This window comes from Lemur catta, chromosome 19, assembly GCF_020740605.2.
Source record: "Lemur catta isolate mLemCat1 chromosome 19, mLemCat1.pri, whole genome shotgun sequence".
NCBI classification, from domain to species: Eukaryota; Metazoa; Chordata; class Mammalia; order Primates; family Lemuridae; genus Lemur; species Lemur catta.
The window spans coordinates 31222524-31241988 of NC_059146.1; the positions used below are offsets into that span (position 1 = coordinate 31222524).

General features: G+C 39.3%; 1 protein-coding gene across 4 annotated transcripts; it reads right to left on the reverse strand.

The window, feature by feature from the left end:
- Nucleotides 1–5610: 5610 nt before the first annotated feature.
- On the reverse strand, nucleotides 5611–18515 carry LOC123624408 (zinc finger protein 585A-like). Of its 4 annotated transcripts, none has more exons than XM_045532169.1 (5): nucleotides 17902–18515; nucleotides 15595–15809; nucleotides 10585–10711; nucleotides 10216–10308; nucleotides 5611–8251 (listed from the first exon to the last, which is right to left on the reverse strand). In XM_045532169.1, the coding sequence occupies exons 2-5, from the start codon at nucleotides 15664–15666 to the stop codon at nucleotides 6234–6236; spliced, it is 2310 nt and encodes a 769-aa protein (XP_045388125.1). In that variant the 5' UTR covers nucleotides 15667–15809; nucleotides 17902–18515; the 3' UTR covers nucleotides 5611–6233. The 4 variants fall into 4 exon arrangements, with proteins under 4 accessions (XP_045388125.1, XP_045388124.1, XP_045388122.1 ...); XM_045532168.1 differs by having other exon boundaries at nucleotides 17789–18515; XM_045532166.1 differs by having other exon boundaries at nucleotides 17778–18515.
- Between the last annotated feature and the right edge of the window lie 950 nt (nucleotides 18516–19465).

Genomic DNA, 19465 nt, shown 5'->3' on the forward strand with positions numbered 1-19465 from the left:
TTAGAGCATGGCGGGGTCCGTAAGCGGAGCTGGGAACAAGAACGTGGCCGCGCCTCGCCGGTGCTTCTTCGAGCGGGCCGCCATCTGTTAAGCGTATCCATTCCGTACAGCGGAGGAATTGACTTCCTGGCCGGGTTCCTAGAAGGAGGCCGAGATTCTCACGCAGAATACAGGTTTGTGACTCTCGTCTGGCTGGACCTCTACTCGGCAGGAAGTTAGTGAAGATGGGGTCTGGAGCTCTATGTTATATTTAGGTAAATTAACCCACTGGATAAGGCACACTGTTGAGAACAATTATATATTGGGAGAAACCACGAGGGAACAAGGGAGCCAGACTAAAAAATCACCTCTCCTGGAAGATGCCACTAGAGGAGGGTGAAGTCCAGATGTCCTGTTCTGAAGGACTTGAGGGAGGGAAGAGAATTGCAGATTTGAATCTCCATTAATTTCCATTAGCCTTTGCACTAACTCTCTCAAGTATAGTAGATAGCAATAATGAAAATAGTAATGGCCTTTAATATGGCCAACGTATGACTAAAAGCACCTAAAGAGAACTTTGCTAATTTTACTTACTGTGACATTAAAATATAATTAATAATGATATTTTTACTGTGTCAATTAAACCTTAAGTACAATCTCTGATTCTTCCCTTAGCTTCTCCTATATGGAAATTCTATGCAGCTAATACTCCCTTACCTGCCTTTTTGGGGGGTGCAGGTGGGAAGTTGTGAAGATACAATTCCTTTCACCTAGTGAACACTTAAACATTCTTCACAGGCCAGCTTCTACCAGGAAGTTCTACCAAACAGTAATGGGAGGTTCTATGTTCTCCTGAAAGTCTTCACTCCCAGCAGGTGGGGAACTTGTTTTGCAGAAATTGGACCTACATTCTGATGTGGACATGCTGGATACCTTCAGGCCAGTATGTCCCTCTCTGGGACTCAGTTTAAAAATAGGGCCAGTTACACAATTAGATTCTGTTTATCCCAGGTTCTCTTTCTTTTCTCAAAGGATGGTCTAAGGAAAAATCTGCATAAGTCCATTAGTGAACACAGGCCTCTACCAGAGGCCTAAGAATTGCTGTTAATTTTGTCAGTAATGTGGTTATGTTAAAAAGGTGGTAACTTATCTTTAGAGATTTATAGGGTAATATTTATGGGTGGAATAATATTAGGTTTAAAAACTCCACCGAGAAGAGGTACATGGATGAAACAAGAATAACGTTTGATAATAAGATAATAAAGATTGATAAGTCTTGAAGCAGGGTGATGAGTACATAGAGTTGTACATTGTAATGTTCTCTGTTCCTTAGTATTTCTGTGAAACTTTTATAGTAAAAACTTAAATAAAAGGAATTAAAAACCATTTACAGGGAAATATCAAAAAGACAGCAGGTATGGTGATAGCATTATACAAACACGGGCATGCCTCAGAGATATTTCAGGTTCGGTTCCAGTGTAGCGGCCCGATTACAGAACGGGGGATGAACACAGAAAGAAACACACAGACACACAAAGATGGTACAAGACTGCAGCGCCGAAAAGCACCAGTCGCTTTATTTTTATACTCCTTTTGTCCAGCAGCTACTTTCTGGTACATGACTATCTTTAGAGTCCTGAGGTGATATGTTCCATTTCTTATGGAAATTGCTCAAGGAAGGCAGACGTTTGCATGTTAACCTTTGGACCTCATTACCGCCTGCAAGATAATGAGACATGCCTTGGCTTGTGTGCAGGACCTAAGGCCCTTGGCTATTTTCCATAGGGAACAGTTTGTTCAATAGGCCATTCACCTCTAGCTCCAGGAAGCATTCAGCAGTCAATAGGCCGTGTCCGGACCTATTCACTTCTGGTCTCAAGGAGCATTCTGGACCTATTGACCTTTGGACCCAAGAAGCACGTCCAGCTTTGCTGACTCTGGGCTCAAGCCAATTCTTGCCCAGGGATGGTCCCTACATCCAGACCACCACAATAAAACAAGTCACACAATTTTTTTTAATTTTTCCAGTGCACATAAAAGTTATATTTACACTATACTGTGCAATAGTATACTACAATAGCATTATGTCTAAAAATAAAAATTTACACACCTTAAGTAAAGAATACTGTATTGCTAAAAAATACTAACAATCGTGAGCATTCAGCGAGTCACAATCTTTTTGCTGGTGGAGGATCTTGCCTGGTTCCAACTATATGACGTCTGGAAAAGGCAAAACTATGGACACAATAAAAAGTTTCCACGGTCAGCAGGGAAGAAGGGATGAATAGGCAGACACAGGAATTTGAGGTCAGTGAAACTACTCTTTGTGCTACTATAGTGATGGCTACATATCATTATTCATTTGTCCCAACCCATAAAATGTACAACATCAAGAGTGAACCCTAATGTAAACTATGGCCTTTGTTGGGTGATAATGAGTGACAGTGTAGATTCACCAATTGCAACAAATGTACCACTCTGGAGGGAGATGTTGATATAGGGGAGCCTTTGCATATGTGGGGGTAGGGGATGTATGGGAAAACTCTGTAATTTCTACCCAATTTTACTGTGAAGCTAAAACTGCTCTTAAAAATAGTCTTTTATATATGTGTGTATATATGCACATGTCAGTACTGTAATATTAGATTACAATAAATATAAGACAAATAACTCAAAGTCATTTACAATAAAATATGTTTCCATGAGGCTAGGGAATGCAGAGGATGGTCACATACTTCTGTCATATTATGACCAATAATATTAACAACAGGAGCCCTTTGGACTCTGCTGGCTCTGCTCCAGTAACACTTCATTCTCCCGTATCCCATTTTATAGGTGAGACAATTGAGGCCCAGAGGAGGTTGCTGGGCAGGCCCTGTGTCCCTAAGTGGATCAGTGTTGGCACCAAAATTTGAATGCACATTCACAGCTTTTACTGTTCTGCTTACTATCAATCCTTGTGTAGTAAATGGTTAGCTCAACTTGTGGTCTCCTTGGGCCAGCAGATCCTCCCTGGCCCACCCTGGGTCTGTAACCCCCTCACTCAGAGGGAGGGGTCTGAGGCTGGAACCTCATCCCTCATCCCAATCTCCCAGGGTTCCTGTCCATGAAAACGTGGAGAAGGAGTCCTGAGAAATTTGCAGTAGCCACAGGTGACTGAGGGCCTCATGAAGCAATGTGGGTAATGGGGAATCAACAGACAGTATTCGTGGCAGCCAATAGGGAACCAGAAAATACTACCTGGATTTAACGGAGGGGTGAGACATTGTGTTAACAGTTAATGGGCATCAACAGACATTGAGCTGGTCGTTAATGGGGGTCCTATAAGAAGGGGTAGTGGAGACTCCAAAGTACAGATGGGAAATGTGAAGATTATGGTTCATTATCACTCGTTATCCTTACGTGACAGGAGGGAGGCAGGTTTAACAGTATGTGCTATTGGGGACATCACCACATGCTGTATTAGGAAGTTATAGACACTGCTAGATGAGTAATGGGAGCTAAGTGGTCATCACTGTGATGGTCAAATAAATGGAGGGGAATACAAGATGTCCTGCTGAAGGTATAACAGAATCAGGAGAAAATAATAGTTGGATGAGGTAGGGTATGCCACTACCTAGCCCCCCTCCCCATTTTGAGGGTTGTAATAAGTGTTCATCAGACACTGTGGAGTGTAGAGGTTACCAGACATTGTCACAAGTAATATGAAGCAACAGACATTACACTGGAGTAAGGTAACTGGGGAAGAGGTAATGAGATCTCCAGTCACTATTTTTTAGAATTCATGAAAGGGGATACACACAAGAGTAAGGTAAAGGGGTTTAAGGGAGAGTGCCCAGACATTGTTCTGGGGTAGGATAAGAAGGGGAGAAAGTGGTGATTTCCAGACACTTTCCAGAGGATCAGCAGACATTGTCCTAAGTTGGGGATAATAGTGGGTCACAAGACCTCCTAAATTGGGAGAATAATCATGAAGCCACAGATACACTACTGGATGAGGTAAAGGGAGGTTAAGAGTGGGTCAGCAGACATTGTTGTAAGATGAGGAAGGGCGTATACTAGATCATCAAGTACTGTGAAGGGGTGAGATGAAGGAGAGCTAATAATGGATCAGCAGACATTGATCTAAGGTGGGGTAATAGGATGTGTCACCAAGCACTGCTTGATTAGGGGTTAGGGATTAAAGAGGAAGCCCTGGCCCCATTCCCTTCATGAGGTTCTGTAACTTGGCCCTGATCCTTACCTCTCCATCCTGCCCTTCACAATAGCAAGACCATCTCTGCACAGTCCAACTATTTCCCACTCCGTGCACTGCCAATGGACTAGACCCAGACAAACCTTTTGGCTGGTATCAGAGGGGCCACAGAGAAGCTCAACATTCAGTCAGACCAGACCATATGCCAGCATCTGTGAGGACACTGCTGCCTATTTAGCTAGGGTTGGACACCTAATATCCAAGGAAGATCCACCCGTCACTCTCGGCCCCTCCATACTATTGGCTTCGTGCAACATTCTTTGGGCAGGATGAGCAGGTGTGTACACTGGGTTCTGGGGGGAGTGGGGACCTGTCAAAATACAACTGGAACAGGGCAGAGCTGTGCACGCAGAAGAAGAATGAGCAGGAATTTTGCAATCACTTTGGAGCTTTGGGAGTTTGGAATCATGGCAGAGAATCCTGGAAGGAAGCGCCCACATGGGATTTCTCATATCTCAATTATCATTCTTTAAATAGGATGGCATCAGGCCAAAACGTTTACAATGTCTTGACCTTTGAGGTCAGGAAGGGACACAGCCCAGGTAGACTAGAGGTGAAGAACCCTGGTGTGTTTCAAGCAAATTGGTTCTCCCTACTAGAGCATCTCATATTGCCACATAGAAACAGAGGGAAGTGATGTGATGAGCAGGGGTCAACATGCTGCAATGTGCATTTATGGAACACCTGCCGTATGGCAGACATGAGTCTAGGCCCCTAATGGTGAACAGGGAAAAATGTTCTAGTGTGGAAGCCATAGACAAATAAGCAAAATATACAATGTACCATGGTTGTAAGTGCTGTGGAGAAGAATAAAGGAGGAAGGGTAAGGGGCTGGAATTTTAAACAAGACAGGCAGAGAAGGGCAGGGAAAGCCTCTGAAGGTGTCGTGGGAGGAAAGACATGAGGGAGCAAGCCACACAGATATAATGAAGAACTGCTCTTTGGAGAGGTAACTGCAAATGCAAAGGAACTGAGCCAGGAACTGAATGGACGTGTTTGACATACATGGGGGAGAATGTTCTTATGGAGTATATGACACAAAGATGGACACAGAGCAGACAGTGAACATATGCTGGTGTTGCTTTTAATATGAGCTATTCATTTGTTATTATGAAAGTCACATCCTTAAGGAAGGCAAATGAGTTGGAAAAACTATGACAGCAGAAGGGAGACCTCAGTTGACCCAGGTGACCTGCAAATTCTTACCTCAGGAGTTTTCCTGAGTGTGGTGGAAGTTCACAAGACAACATGATGCAGGTGAAGAGACAGTGTACTGATGACTTGAGAGGCTCAGAGACACTACTGGTGTAGTGGTGGCTAATGAGAGTGGCTGTAAGTCATGGTGCTAGATGACAATATAGAGTCTGAGGCTTGTGTCTGTATACACAAGGAATATTTTTATTGCAGTATCTCTTTTTTGATAAAAATATGCAATGGCAAATTAGATACACACACCTGTGTTAGATTCAAAAAAAGAATGAAAAATCACCCACAATTCTATCAGACAATGTGTTCTGCAATAAACAACTTACAGAACATAGGACTTATCACCACCATATATATTATGTTGTTTTAGCATTCAGTTTGTTGGCACTGTACATATTCCACAGGAAACAGAATTATCTTTAACCTAACTTAATATAATCTTTCTTATGAAGAATTTGGTAATGGTGTTCTATTGTAGTTTTCTTGAGAAGGCTGTTTCTTTCTCTCTCTCTCTCTCTCTCTATTTTTTTTTTTTGAGGTTTTTTCTAATCAACCCAATTGACTTGGTTCCTTCTCAGGATGAATGTTCCAAGGTTTAATGAGGCTAGTGACAATGTGGGAAGCTTCCCTCACCTGATTCAGTGCTTTCTCAGACATCCTTTTCTAAACAATAATGTGTGACATTCTGATGTGGGCATTTCTAGTTCAAACAATATACATATTTTCCTGCTGCATGGACTCAATAATATACAATCAAACCTGTCCTCAGTGAGGTTTTCTCACTCTCTTTATCTCAAGTGTGAATACTCTGATGCATGTTGAGCACCGATTTCTGAAAGAAGCCTTTCCCACAGACTGCACACTTGTAGGGTTTGTCTCCAGTGTGTGTTGTCTGGTGTTTATTCAAATTTGACCTATTGCTAAAGGCCTTCCCACACTCAGCACACACATAAGGCTTCTCTCCTGTGTGAATTCGCTGATGCACTTGGAGCTGAGATTTCTTAGTGAAAGATTTCCCACAGTCACTGCATTCATAAGGTTTCTCCCCAGTATGAATTCTATGATGTGTAATCAACTCTGACTTCTGTCTGAAAGTCTTCCCACATTCAGAGCACATGTAGGGCTTTTCTCCTGTATGAGTTTTCTGGTGTTTACTGAGATTAGACCTGCCACTAAAGGCTTTCCCACACTCAGCACACACATAGGGTTTCTCTCCTGTGTGAATTGGCTGATGCACCAGGAGCTGAGACTTGGAGGTGAAGGATTTTCCACAATCACTGCATTCATAAGGTTTCTCTCCAGTGTGAATTCTCTGGTGAGTAATAAAGTTTGACTTCCGGATGAAGGCTCTTCCACACTCAGTGCATACATAAGGTTTCTCTCCTGTGTGAATCTTCTGATGCACAATGAGTATTGATTTCTGGTTGAAGGCTTTCCCACATTCATGGCATTCATATTGTCTCTCTCCAGTATGAATTTTCTGGTGTATATTGAGGTTTGACTTCTGCGTGAAGGCTTTTCCACAGGTACTGCATGCATAAGGTTTCTCTCCAGTATGGATTCTCTGATGTGTAATCAAGTCAGACCTCTGAGTGAAGGCCTTTCCACATTTAGAACATATATAGGATTTCTCTCCTGTGTGAGTTTTCTGATGTGTAATTAGATTTGACCTGCTGGTGAAAGCCTTCCCACATTTACTGCACATATAGGGTTTTTCTCCTGTGTGAATTCGTTTATGCACATGGAGTTGTGACTTGGAAGTAAAGAATTTTCCACAGTGACCACATTCATAAGGTTTCTCTCCAGTATGAATTATTTGATGTGCAACCAAGTGTGCCTTCCGGATAAAGGCTAGCCCACATTTCACGCATACATATGATTTTTCTCCCGTATGAATTCTCTGATGCACTGTGAGTGTTGACTTCTGAGTGAAGGCTTTTCCACAGTCACTGCACCCATAAGGCTTCTCTCCAGTGTGAATTCTCTGATGTATAATCAACTCCGACCTGTAGGTAAATGCCTTCCCACATTCTGTACATATGAAGGATTTCTCTCTAATTTTAACTTTCTCATGTGTAATGAGGTTGGAACTATTATTGAAGACCTTCCCAAATTTGGTACTTACATAGGGCTTCACTCTTGTGTGAATTTGTTGATGTACCTGAAGTTGGGACTTGGAAATGAAGGATTGCCCACAGCAACTGCATTCATATGGTTTTTCTCCAATATGAATTCTTTGATGTGCAGTCAATTGTGTCTTCTGGATGAAGGGCTGTCCACATTCAATACATAAATAGGATCCCTCCCTCGTATGAATTTCCTCATGTATCTTGAGGGTGGACTTTTGTGTGAAGGCTTTGCCACAATCTCTGTATTCAGGGTGTCTCTGTCCAGTATGAATTTTCTCATGTACACGGAGATCTGAGTCATAAGGGAAACCTCTCTCACATTCACTGCATTCACAGAGATTTTCTCTGGTATGAATTCTCTGATGCCTAAAGAGACAAGATGCTTGGAAAAGGGATTTTCCACATTCATTGCCTTTATAGGGTTTTTCTCTTGTATGGATTTTCTGATGTGTAATGAATTCTGACTTCTGCACAAAAGCCTTGCCACATTCAATACATACATACAGTTTTTCTCCTGTATGACCTTTCAGATGTACCTTGAACTGTAACTTTTGGGTGAAGACCGTTTGAAATTTGGCACATTTGTAGAAGTTGTCTCCAGTATATATTTTCTGATGTTGAGGGGATGTTTGTTTATAACTTGGGATTTTTCCACATTGATTATGGTCCAGTAATTTTTCTCCTGTTGAAGTACACTTATGGTCAGTACAGGAAGAAATTTAACCATTTCGATAATCTTTATTTATTTATTTATTTATTTATTTTTTGAGACAGAGTCTCGCTTTGTTGCCCGGGCTAGAGTGAGTGCCGTGGCATCTGCCTAGCTCACAGCAACCTCAAACTCCTGGGATTAAGCGATCCTACTGCCTTAGCCTCCTGAGTAGCTGGGACTACAGGCATGCGCCACCATGCCCGGTTAATTTTTTCTATATAGATTTTTAGCTGTCCAAATCATTTCTTTCTATTTTTGGTAGAGACGGGGTCTCACTCTTACTCAGGCTGGTCTCGAACTCCTGACCTCTAGGGATCCACCCGCCTCAGCCTCCCAGAGTGCTAGGATTACAGGCTTGAGCCACCGCGCCCGGCCTCATTTCGATAATCTTTAAATTTTAACATTCTTTGATGTATTATTTTGATTATGATGCTATAAATCTAAATCATGCTTCAAACATTTCCAAATAAGTCACATTAATAGGTTGGTTCTTTAGAGCAATGAGATGTATGGGCTCACAGGAATTATTTTTCTAATGTACTTATATTCATAATACCTCTTTGTAGTATGACTTGATGACAGCAACACCACTTAAATATTTATTTTCTATTTGCTGATAGGTCTCTATCCGGTCACCAATCTGCCAGAATTCCTCTACATTCAAATACAACCTAATATCATTGCTATCATCACCTTCCCTTTTAATATAAAAAGAAGGGTTTTTTCAGAGATTCTGTGCTGTATATTTGAAACCAAAACTTCCCTTCTCAAAGGAGAAACAGGTGATTTTAGCTCAAATAACAGCTAGCAGCAGGGGGTGTGCGGTACAAATGGCTCATCCAGATTCAACACAGAGAAAAGGGTGAGGGTGGGTAATCTTATGAGGAGGGAGGGAATAGTGTATTGATAGGCAAGAAGAAATAAACTATATGAACACACTGCAGCATGGATTGAAGTGGAAAAAGTAAGGCAAAGAAAAAGATATAGAGCACTGCAACGTTTATATAAAGCGATGATACAGAACTCTAATTCACTTTAAATTTTACAATATGCATGAATTCACAAATGTTTCCATCATGTAAAACAGGGGCTTGTGGGAAGTGAGATGGGTGTGGAGAAAGGATAAAAAAGAGATTAAATCCAAATAAAATTAAGAGAGAATTCTCACCCAGAATCATGGTGATAGTGTATCCTAAACACAGGACTATGATTAAATTCAAATCTCATTGGACAAAGTACAAAAATAAAGCAATAACAAAAAAACCCAACCAACTAGAGAAACCCAGTCCATGTGGAATCCCTCAGTCAGCATTAGAAGAAATGTCGGAAGGGTGATTAATAATATCAAACACATCAGAAAGATACTCCCCGAGATTAAGTGACAGTGACCCCCAATTCATCCGTTAGATGAACAGCATGGAAAATTGGGAAGAAGTGAGAAATCTTAATGCAGTGCCTATGTAAAAAAGAGGAAGAGAGCCTGATTGGATATGAAGTTACAAGGCATCTTACAGTGAGAAAGAAAGAAAAAGGGACTAATAGGAGTAGGAGTGTGTAACATATAATATTAATTGTGAAAGGAAGCAGATCCATGAATGCCTGAATGTATAAAGAAGGACTCTAAGACTATGGGGATGGCAGAAAAAAAAGAATGTTAGAGAAAAAGTGTATAATCAAGAAAGAAAGATCTTTAATGAGGCACATTGGCACATGATTGAGAATCCAAAAAGCCAAAGAAGACAGAAATGAGAAAGGTCATCTAGGTAGAAGGCATTTAGTTATCTAAGAGGCCAATGTCAAGGATTCTCAAGCAATACAGAAAATTCAGAACCTTCCAGAAGAGCCACCTGAATAGCATTTCAAAGGTACCAGTCTTTGTCAAGACAGCTGAGATTTATTCTCATCTCCCACCTACCTGGGTCACACTGACTCACCTGGACAACTCTGATGTGGACTCTCACCCTGCAATGCCCATGGCTCCTTTCCTTGCTCCAACATGACAACCTCTGCTTTGGGAACTTGGTACCCTGTATGTGGGAAATGATAAAAGACTGGGTCAAGCTAATTATGTTTCAAAGCACAATCAATGAAGTCTTATTGTTCAATGAGGATTTATTCAGAAAAGTAACCATACATCTCTAAGAATAAAGTAATATTCTGAGTGCCCTAAAGGAATAAACAATGCTGGTCAAAAACCAAGGACAAACCAATACCTATTTAAGATGCTTCACAGCATTCATTAACGGAGAATGGAAACACTCTCAGTGAGGCCTCCTTTCAGATACCAAGGTTACTATGCTTACCCACTGAGAGCAGGTGGCTGTAGGTCTCCAGCATCACATCCTGGTAAAGGTTTCTCTGAGAGAGGTCGAGGTGCTGCCATTCCTCTCTGCTGAAATCTATAGCCACATCCCTGAAGGACACTGATCCCTGTAAGGGCATGTTCTTGTTCAATGTGAATAGTTAGCTTTAGGGGATGGAGAGACTATATTTAGAAATATGGAACATGGGTTTTGTGGTTGTTTTTAATTTACCTCTTCTTTCTAAAAAGCTACGTTCCATTTCTCTAATATTTTATTAGATATTAGATGGTACCACCTAAGTACCATTATTAACATTTTACTTTACTTACTTTATCACACATCTACCCATCTTTTCATTTGTCCATTTATCCATCTTACTTTTTTTTGCATTTCAAAGTAAATTGCAGATAGCACTACACTTCCTCCTAAATAACTTCCGAATGCAAATTAGTAACTACAGTATAATATTTTTTGGGAAAATTTACATAGAGTTAAATGCAACAATCTTTAGTGTATCATTTACATCTTTGACAAATACATACACCTGTGTAATACATGAACTTTTAAGAAATGACATTATATATAGGGTACATATTAAATATCTAGTTTTATGTATTTTGTGGAAGACAGATATCCAATAAAGAATTTCTGCTATTTGTTCTGTACTGTAGGTCAGTCAATTACTTGTTTTTCCAAATTGGCAACTGAAATAGGCTATCTTTTAGTATTATAGTGACTGGAGGAATGAATGAACTGTGATACACTTTCTGAGAGTCCTAAATGGCTAATTTAGGATTAGCTATTATGCTAGTCCTGGCAACTCAGAAATGAATTATTTATGCTTCTAATTTTCTATCAACTTAAAAGACTTGGAAAATAAACAGGACTGAACTTTGAAAAAAGGAAGACATAAGTTCATTAAGGTCTTGAAAAGTAGATCTCTATGTAGGACACACTGAGGCCCCAAAAGAAGAAAAAGTGCATTCTGCATGAGGAAGCAAGTTTACACTCCACAGAGTTGAAGAATTTAAGCTGGAAGATAAGAGTAATATAGAATATGGGGTGAGGGGGCCGTTCCCCAGAAAAGACATGAACAATGGTGGAGAAAGAAGAAAATACACAATGAGTTGGGGGAACTGCAAATAGCTCAATATAAATGGACAGACATCTGCATGATGTGTCACAAAGGTGATTATAAGAAAAATAGTTTGACAACAGATAAGAATGGATTTTTTACTTTAAGTATAGGTAATTAAGGTAATTAGATTTATTATTTTATTTTTTTCTATAGGCTCCATATTACAAAATAACCAAACAACTTATAAGGAAAAGTTCTTTATAGAATGATTCTAGCTAAGAAGTTAGGATAAAATTATCATTATTTACAACTACTAATGAAATAATGGATTTAGACAATAATCATTAATGGTTGCTGAACTTCTTCATCTGAAAGGCTGAAGAGAAGCTTATAATGGATGGATCAGCTAAGAATATCTGCATCCACCCATCAATTTTAACATCATAAAAAGAGAAATTACCAGATAGTATGTGCCTCCTGACATGATATATTAATAGTAATTAATTTCATTACACCACTTATAAAGTATTCTTGCTAAAAAAAGCCAACCTGGGTTCATCAAGCCTCTAGATCTAAGTCAAAGGAAATAGGAATATACTGAACAATATCAAGACCAAAACATCAGCTAAATCCAGAAGACAGCAAATGACTCATTTCCTGAAAACATAAATTAGAAGAGAAACAACATGGAGGGGAATCTTTTATTACAATAGACTTAATTGTCATACTAAACAAATACAACTTGTGGACCTTTTTTGGCTCTTAATTAAAATTAACAGCCGGAACCCATTCTACTAAGTGGAGTAGCCCAAGAATGGAAAAACAAGCACCACATGTACTCACCATCAAATTGGTATTAATTCTTCAACACTTAAGTGCATATATAGTAATAACATTCATCAGGTGTCAGGCAGATGGGAGGGGGAAGGAGGGAATGGATATAAACACATGTAATGGGTGTGATGCACATCATCTGGGGGGATGGACATGCTTGAAGCTCTGACTCGGGTAGGGCAAGGGCAATATACAACGTAACCTAAACATTTGTACCCCTGTAATATGATGAAATAAAAAAAATAACAATAATAAAAGAACCAACATTAAAAAAACATTTATGACACATTTAGAGAAATTCAAACAATGGGTATTACATAATATGAAGGGGCTATAGTTATTTTGTTTTAGAGCTTACTGGTTATGCTAAACAAAAGGGAAAAATCAGATATAGAAGTATTAAATAACTATTTCTCCTGTTTTGTTACATACTTTGGTTATATTAAATATTTATCTATACTCCCTTTTCTTGATCATTACCATGTAGAAGCAACTTGTGTTTCTGTTAAACATCTCTATCAACTATTTTTTTCTCTGTGACTGATTTCTTTCCTTATGTTTTTTCAGTCCTTACTGTTCTTTTATCTTTATTGACTTGTTCTTTTCCTAATAACTTCTTCAGTTAAAACCATAACTCACATTTTGTCTTTATTTTTTTTTCCCAAACTTCCAGGATTCCTTAAAAAGGCATTTAAATCTGTATTTTTTCCCTCTATCTACAGTGTAGCTCTATGACACAAACTTTAAATGTAGGACTTCACTGAATTTTTTTAAATTGTGAATATACAAAATTAAAATGCCAAAATGTCCAGTTCAGTGGCATTAAGTTTATTCACATTGTTTTCCAAGAACCTCTTATTTTTTTATTTCTAATATAATGCTCTTGGTAAGAAAACAGATTCAATGTTTTAGCAAAGGTTTATACCTTTTTTTCCTGCTTTGATCAATGTTTTTGACAATACTGTGATAAAATGGCCAGTGGTATATTTAATGATTCTGTTCATTTTTAGCTAATACAGCTCAAAGATAAATTATTAGCTAATAAATGTCGACAATTTTATAATTCTTTGAATGTTATTCCTTTTATAAATGTGAACCACCAATCTTCATTCCTTTAGGTATTTTTCATCTTAAATTCCTTTTGATCTATTCCTAAAATTGCTGCCATAGCTTTCGTTTGGTTCTTGTTTCCAAGTCAATCTTTTTCCATTCCTTTATGTTTAAATGAGGACAAAATTAGGCCCTCACAGCTGAGAGTTGGCCTGCTACTATCAGTTAAACCTTAGTGTTCCTAGAAGATAATCTGGCAGGATCAGCTAAGACATGGTATTCCCCATGGTACTACACAAAAACAATCCCACACAACACCAACTCTCTTTAGTCTGCCTAATACAAGTGACTGCTGCTTCTTTGCCAATGATATCTTATGCCTAAATCCATTTTTCCTATCTTCTAGATTAAAATTATTAATATGCCCAATCATAAAACTGCCCAGCAGCAAAAGAAATAGAGGTTCACTGGGATTCATCTGGCACCCTCACTGCATGTGACTAAACTGTAAAATGAAATTCCACTACTTCTTGTGTGTCTAATAGAAATACAAGAATGTCCACTGTATATCATTCATAACATCTTTTGTATTTTGCCAAACATTTAAAAAGCAATGTGATAGCTGGGCACAGTGGCTCACACCTGTAATCCTAGCATTTTGGGAGGCCAAGGTGGGAGGATCACTTTAGCCCAGGAGTTTGAGGTTGCAGTGAGCTATGATTACACCACTGCACTCTAGCCCAGGCAACAGAGCGAGAACCTGTCTCAAAGAAAAAAAGGCAATGTGGTTAAAAGTTTGTTGACTATGCTATTCTTTTTTTTTTTTTTTTTTGAGACAGAGTCTCACTTTGTTGCCCAGGCTAGAGTGAGTGCCATGGCGTCAGCCTAGCTCACAGCAACCTCAAACTCCTGGGCTTAAGCGATCCTACTGCCTCAGCCTCCCGAGTAGCTGGGACTACAGGCATGCGCCACCATGCCCGGCTAATTTTTTCTATATATATTTTTAGTTGTCCAGATAATTTATTTCTATTTTTAGTAGAGACGGGGTCTCGCTCAGGCTGGTCGCGAACTCCTGACCTCGAGCGATCCACCCGCCTCGGCCTCCCAGAGTGTTAGGATTACAGGCGTGAGCCACTGCACCCGGCCGACTATGCTATTCTTTGTGAAATCAAAAGAAAAAATTTGTATTAATGGTTGTTTTCACTTGCATAGAGAACTAAGAAGACTAATAAAACTGGTCATCTATATAGGGAGACATGGGCAAGTAGGAGGCAGAAGTGAGAGAACCACAGTCCCATCTTTTCCCTGAATTTATTTCACCATAATACTTTTCAATGTGTTATTTTTATATATTTCTAATTTTTGAATTAAGTATATATACTGCCCATTCAAAAAATTAAACTATTGCTAATAGTTTAATATCTTTAGAGGAATAAGAAATATTACACCCACGAAATAAGAACAGGATGCTAATAAAAAATATTTAGAAAACAAACTAGAATTTTTAAAAATAGAATTAAAATATTGATAGTGGTAATGACAATCTCAGTAGAAGAGCTGGAGAACAAGGTAACAAAATATCCCAGAAAGGAAAGCAGGAAAGAAATACAAATAGGGGAGGATAAAAATGGAAAACCAGTATCTAAAAAAAACAGAAACTTCAAAAGCAAAATAAAGAAAATATTTGTGTTTGGGGAAACACTTTAGGAAGACAAGGAGAAATATTTTCAAAATCTTACCAAAAGTGACTTCTAACCAGGAATTCTATCTTCACTATCTTACCAATATAGTGTGATAACACTATAAACAACAGTTTTCCTTGCCAGTCCACCTCTCTCCACTGTTATACAACTGGCCTCTAGAGATGGAGACATTACCCAACTGTTTCTCATTTTTCACAGGAAGATCAAGATTTGTTTCAGGAGCAGTAAGTCTACAGTCTGGCTGCTTCCTGTGGCCCATATGCCTCTGCCCAGAGCTTCTGATGACAGATCAGAGATATCTACTAGTGGCATGAATTCTTCCCCCCTGGGACTCTTTGTCCTTACCTCGTATGAGCTGCCATGATCTTCTGGAGCCAGAGCTGGGGATATATGGGGTGGGGTCCAATTAGCTGGCATGACCAACTGGGTCAAAACCCTAGTTCTCTAGGAAGCCTGAAGCTTAGTGGTCATCTGTGAACTCACGCAGAGCTGCTGGGAAGAAGTGGGCTGGATTCTGGAGGAAGATCTGGGCCAGGCGCTCCCCAGAGACACTAAGAAACCTGGGAAGATAATGTCTACATAATCAGTCATAAAACATTTACCACATGAACACTTCCTGGATACACCAAGGTGCCGGTCCCTGAGCTACAAACCACAGCATTCATTCTCAATAGATACCCATAGTTGGTTATGTATTCAAATCACCTGGAGGGCTTGTTAAAGCACAGTTAAAACTTCTAAGCCTCATCACCACAGTTTCTGATTCAGTAGGTCTAAGGTAGGGTCTAAGAATTTTCACTTCTAACCTGTGCCCAGGTAATGCTGACATTCTTGGTGCAGGGACTATGCTCTGAGAACCAGTGCTGAAGAGCATCCAAAGCTTAATAAAATATGTAATAGGTATTAGTTATGGTGAAATATGGGAAAGACCATGAGATTTGGAGTGACAATACTGCTGGTTTGAATTGCAGCTCTGCCACCTTTCAGCTATGAGAATATGAAGTTACTTCAGTTTTAGTTACAGAAATGAGGATCAAATGCCTAGGTCATAGTTATGAAAATTAAATGAGATGATTCTTGTAAAACACTCAACACCTCCCTGGCACATGAGAATCATGCAATACATATCAGCAATTACCATGCTCTATCAGATATTAAGCCCTAATATAGAAAATAATGTAAATAAAACATGTAAAACAATAAACATACCAGAAAATACTGATCTATACATGTGACAAAAGTGGTATTCAATTGAGTGTCCATAAGACATTCATTGCATAAATGGTGCTGATACAAATGGCCATCCACCGGAAACAAAGCAAACTAGATCTCCATCACATACTATTCAGAGTAGACAAATTCCAGCAGCACTGAACATTTAAATGTATATATTTTTAAAACCCCAAAAACTATGAAAATAATTTTTAGGAGTTTATGTAACAGTGTAGTAAGGTACAAAGGATCTTACTACGCATGACAGGAAACCCAGAAGCTCTAACAGAAAAAAATATTTCTGATTACGTAATTCCTAGTTATACGTTAAAATACAGCATAAAATAGCATGAAAATATATGTAAAAGTTTTTTGATATGTGATGATAGGGTGCTTCTAAAAAGTCTAATAATCACTAAGCAAATAAAAAAAAAACTTTAAAAGGGATATGAAAATTCACATAAAAGGAAACACATAGCCATTAACAAAAAAGGTGCCAACTTTAAAATGCACCACAGCAATTAGATATAATTTTCCCTCAGAGTTATGAAAACTGTAAAAAAGCAACAATACCCAGTGCTGGCAAAGCATTTAGGAAAATGAGTTCTTTAATAAATTGTTAGGGGAAGCTTGAATTGCTATAACACCTTTTGAGCTATTTAGTAATATCTATCATTAAAAATACAAATAACTATTCCTAATAAAAAAGTATCAACTATACAAACAGAAACTGACAGAATGAAGGGCAAGTGGAATAACCTTTCCAGTGTCAGTACTTTATCTTCCTCAACAAAATAAAGAGGAAATACATATATATTTAAAATATGCTTAATTAGTATCTATAACAGTAGAAATTAGAGAACATACACATTGTTTTTATATAACAGATGTGACATTTATGAAAACTGTGAACTAGACCATAAAGCAATTTTTCAACTTGAGCATTACCCATACATGATTTGAAAGAAAATGTGCACTTCTAAATAACTCATGGGTCAAAGAAAAAACGATAAATTTATTTTAAAACAGATTTGAACAATAAAGAAAATGTTACACAGCAAAGCTTATCAATCTTTACATTAAAGAAGGCGAAAATTTAAAGAGCTGAACTTTCAACTCTGGTTAGAAAAGCAACGTGATCATTGACCCCACCTATCACCATAGCTGATCCTACCAGCCCTCAGTCACTGACTACAACCATCACTGTGCCCCACAGCCCACTCACTCATCTCAAATAGCCCCATTATTAACACGAGACACCGCTACCACAGACGACTATCAACAAACGCAACAACCCCCCGCCCCCATTACTGAACCTTGAAATCACCATCGCTAAATCCACGGACAATCCTCCCATTATCGACTCCACTTAATCCCTAATCACAACCAACCAAAATCAATTCAGAGAACTCTCGGCATTAAAAATGCGAAAATACTGACACCAGGAGCGAAAAAAAGCTTCAAAGGATCACTTCCACTTCCGGTCCGACTGCTACAACCTCCCTTGAAGGACTGTTTGTATTGCGCATGCTCTGAATTGATTGGCAGCCGGGTTCGGCCAGCCGTCATCAGCACGCAGATACACCGTGAGATGAGTTTCCGTAAGTCGCGCTGGCATACAGAGAACATGGCCGCGCCTACATGGTGCTTCTTAGTGTGGGCAGCCATCTTCTAAGCGTATCCATTCCGTACAGAGAAGGAATCTTCCTCCCGCCAGATTTCTTACAGCACGGCAGGGATTCTCACATAGAATGCAGAACTGTGACCCTTGTCTGAGTACGCTTCTACTCGCTTACAAAAGGGTACTGGAGATACGCTCTGGAGCTCTGTGTTTGGAATAGCAAAGTTACTCACCTGGATACGGCACACTGCACAGAACAATTATCTGCTAGGAGAAACCACAGGGAATAGGGAAGCCAGGGAGGAAAAATCCTGGGAGAAACCACCGGGAGATGAGGGGTGACCAGGATGGTACAATCTACTTCTTAGAGTAACCACTCAGGGAGAGGCTGAAGAGGTAACTGTCAGATTTCGCTCCTGGGTGACACCACCCGGCAAGACATAGACTTCTTACTGGTTAGTATCCTGCGGTAAGGGTGGTACAACATTTAATGGTAGAAACCACTTTGGGAAATACGGTGCAAGTTGGGGTAATACAGTCCTCTCCTGGGAGGTACCAATGGAGGAGAGGGGAGAAGTCTAGGACAATCATCCCATTATCGACTCCCCTTCTGAAGGGTTGGGGGTGAGGGAAATGGAGACTTGAATCCCCTTTAATCTCCATTAGCCTCCAACCTAACTACCTCAAGTACAAATATAGTAGGCAGCAACAACAAAAATAATAATAGTCTTTAATACGGCCCTTGTGCGATTTAAAACACCTTAAGAAAATTTTGCTGTTTTCATTTACGTTTGAACTGTAATTAACAACGTCTTTATCATGTCAATGAAGGCTTAAGTCCAATCTCTGACTCTTCCCCTAGCTTCTCCTATATGAAAATTGTGAAAGAGTTAACACTCCTTTACCTCTCTTTTTAAGGAGTGTGGGTGGGGAAATGTAAAGATACAATTCCTTCCATCTTCTAAACATTCACACCCCAGCTTCTGCTAGGAAGTTCCACCAGGCAGTAGTGGGAGGTTCTGCGTTCTGCTGAAAGCGTTTAGTCTCAGCAGGTGGGGAATTTGTTTTGAGGGAATTGGAATCTGCACTCTGATGTGCACATACTAGGTACCTTCAGGTAAATTAAACCAAGATACTCTAGCAAAATGTTACTTACTATATTGACTAAATATAAGATACAGATTCAAAATCAACACCATTTTCTGTACTAGCTATAATCCGTTAGAAGTGAATTTTTAAATATATCTCAGTCCCAAAGTCATAAAAGACAAAAATAAATCTGAACAAGAAGACAACAAGATTCACAAGAAAAAACTAAAAAACTTTACTAAAGAGAATACAATAAGATCTGAAAATCAGAGTAAAAGACCATGTTTCTGGATG

Coding starts and splice junctions, on each gene's coding strand:
- LOC123624408 (XM_045532169.1), bottom strand. CDS start 15,666: ATGCCAGCTAATTGGACCCCACCCCATATATCCCCAGCTCTGGCTCCA. Junction 10,712..15,594: donor ATCATGGCAGCTCATACGAG/GTAAGGACAAAG, acceptor ATGCCCTTACAG/GGATCAGTGTCCTTCAGGGA. Junction 10,309..10,584: donor CAGCCACCTGCTCTCAGTGG/GTAAGCATAGTA, acceptor TCCCACATACAG/GGTACCAAGTTCCCAAAGCA.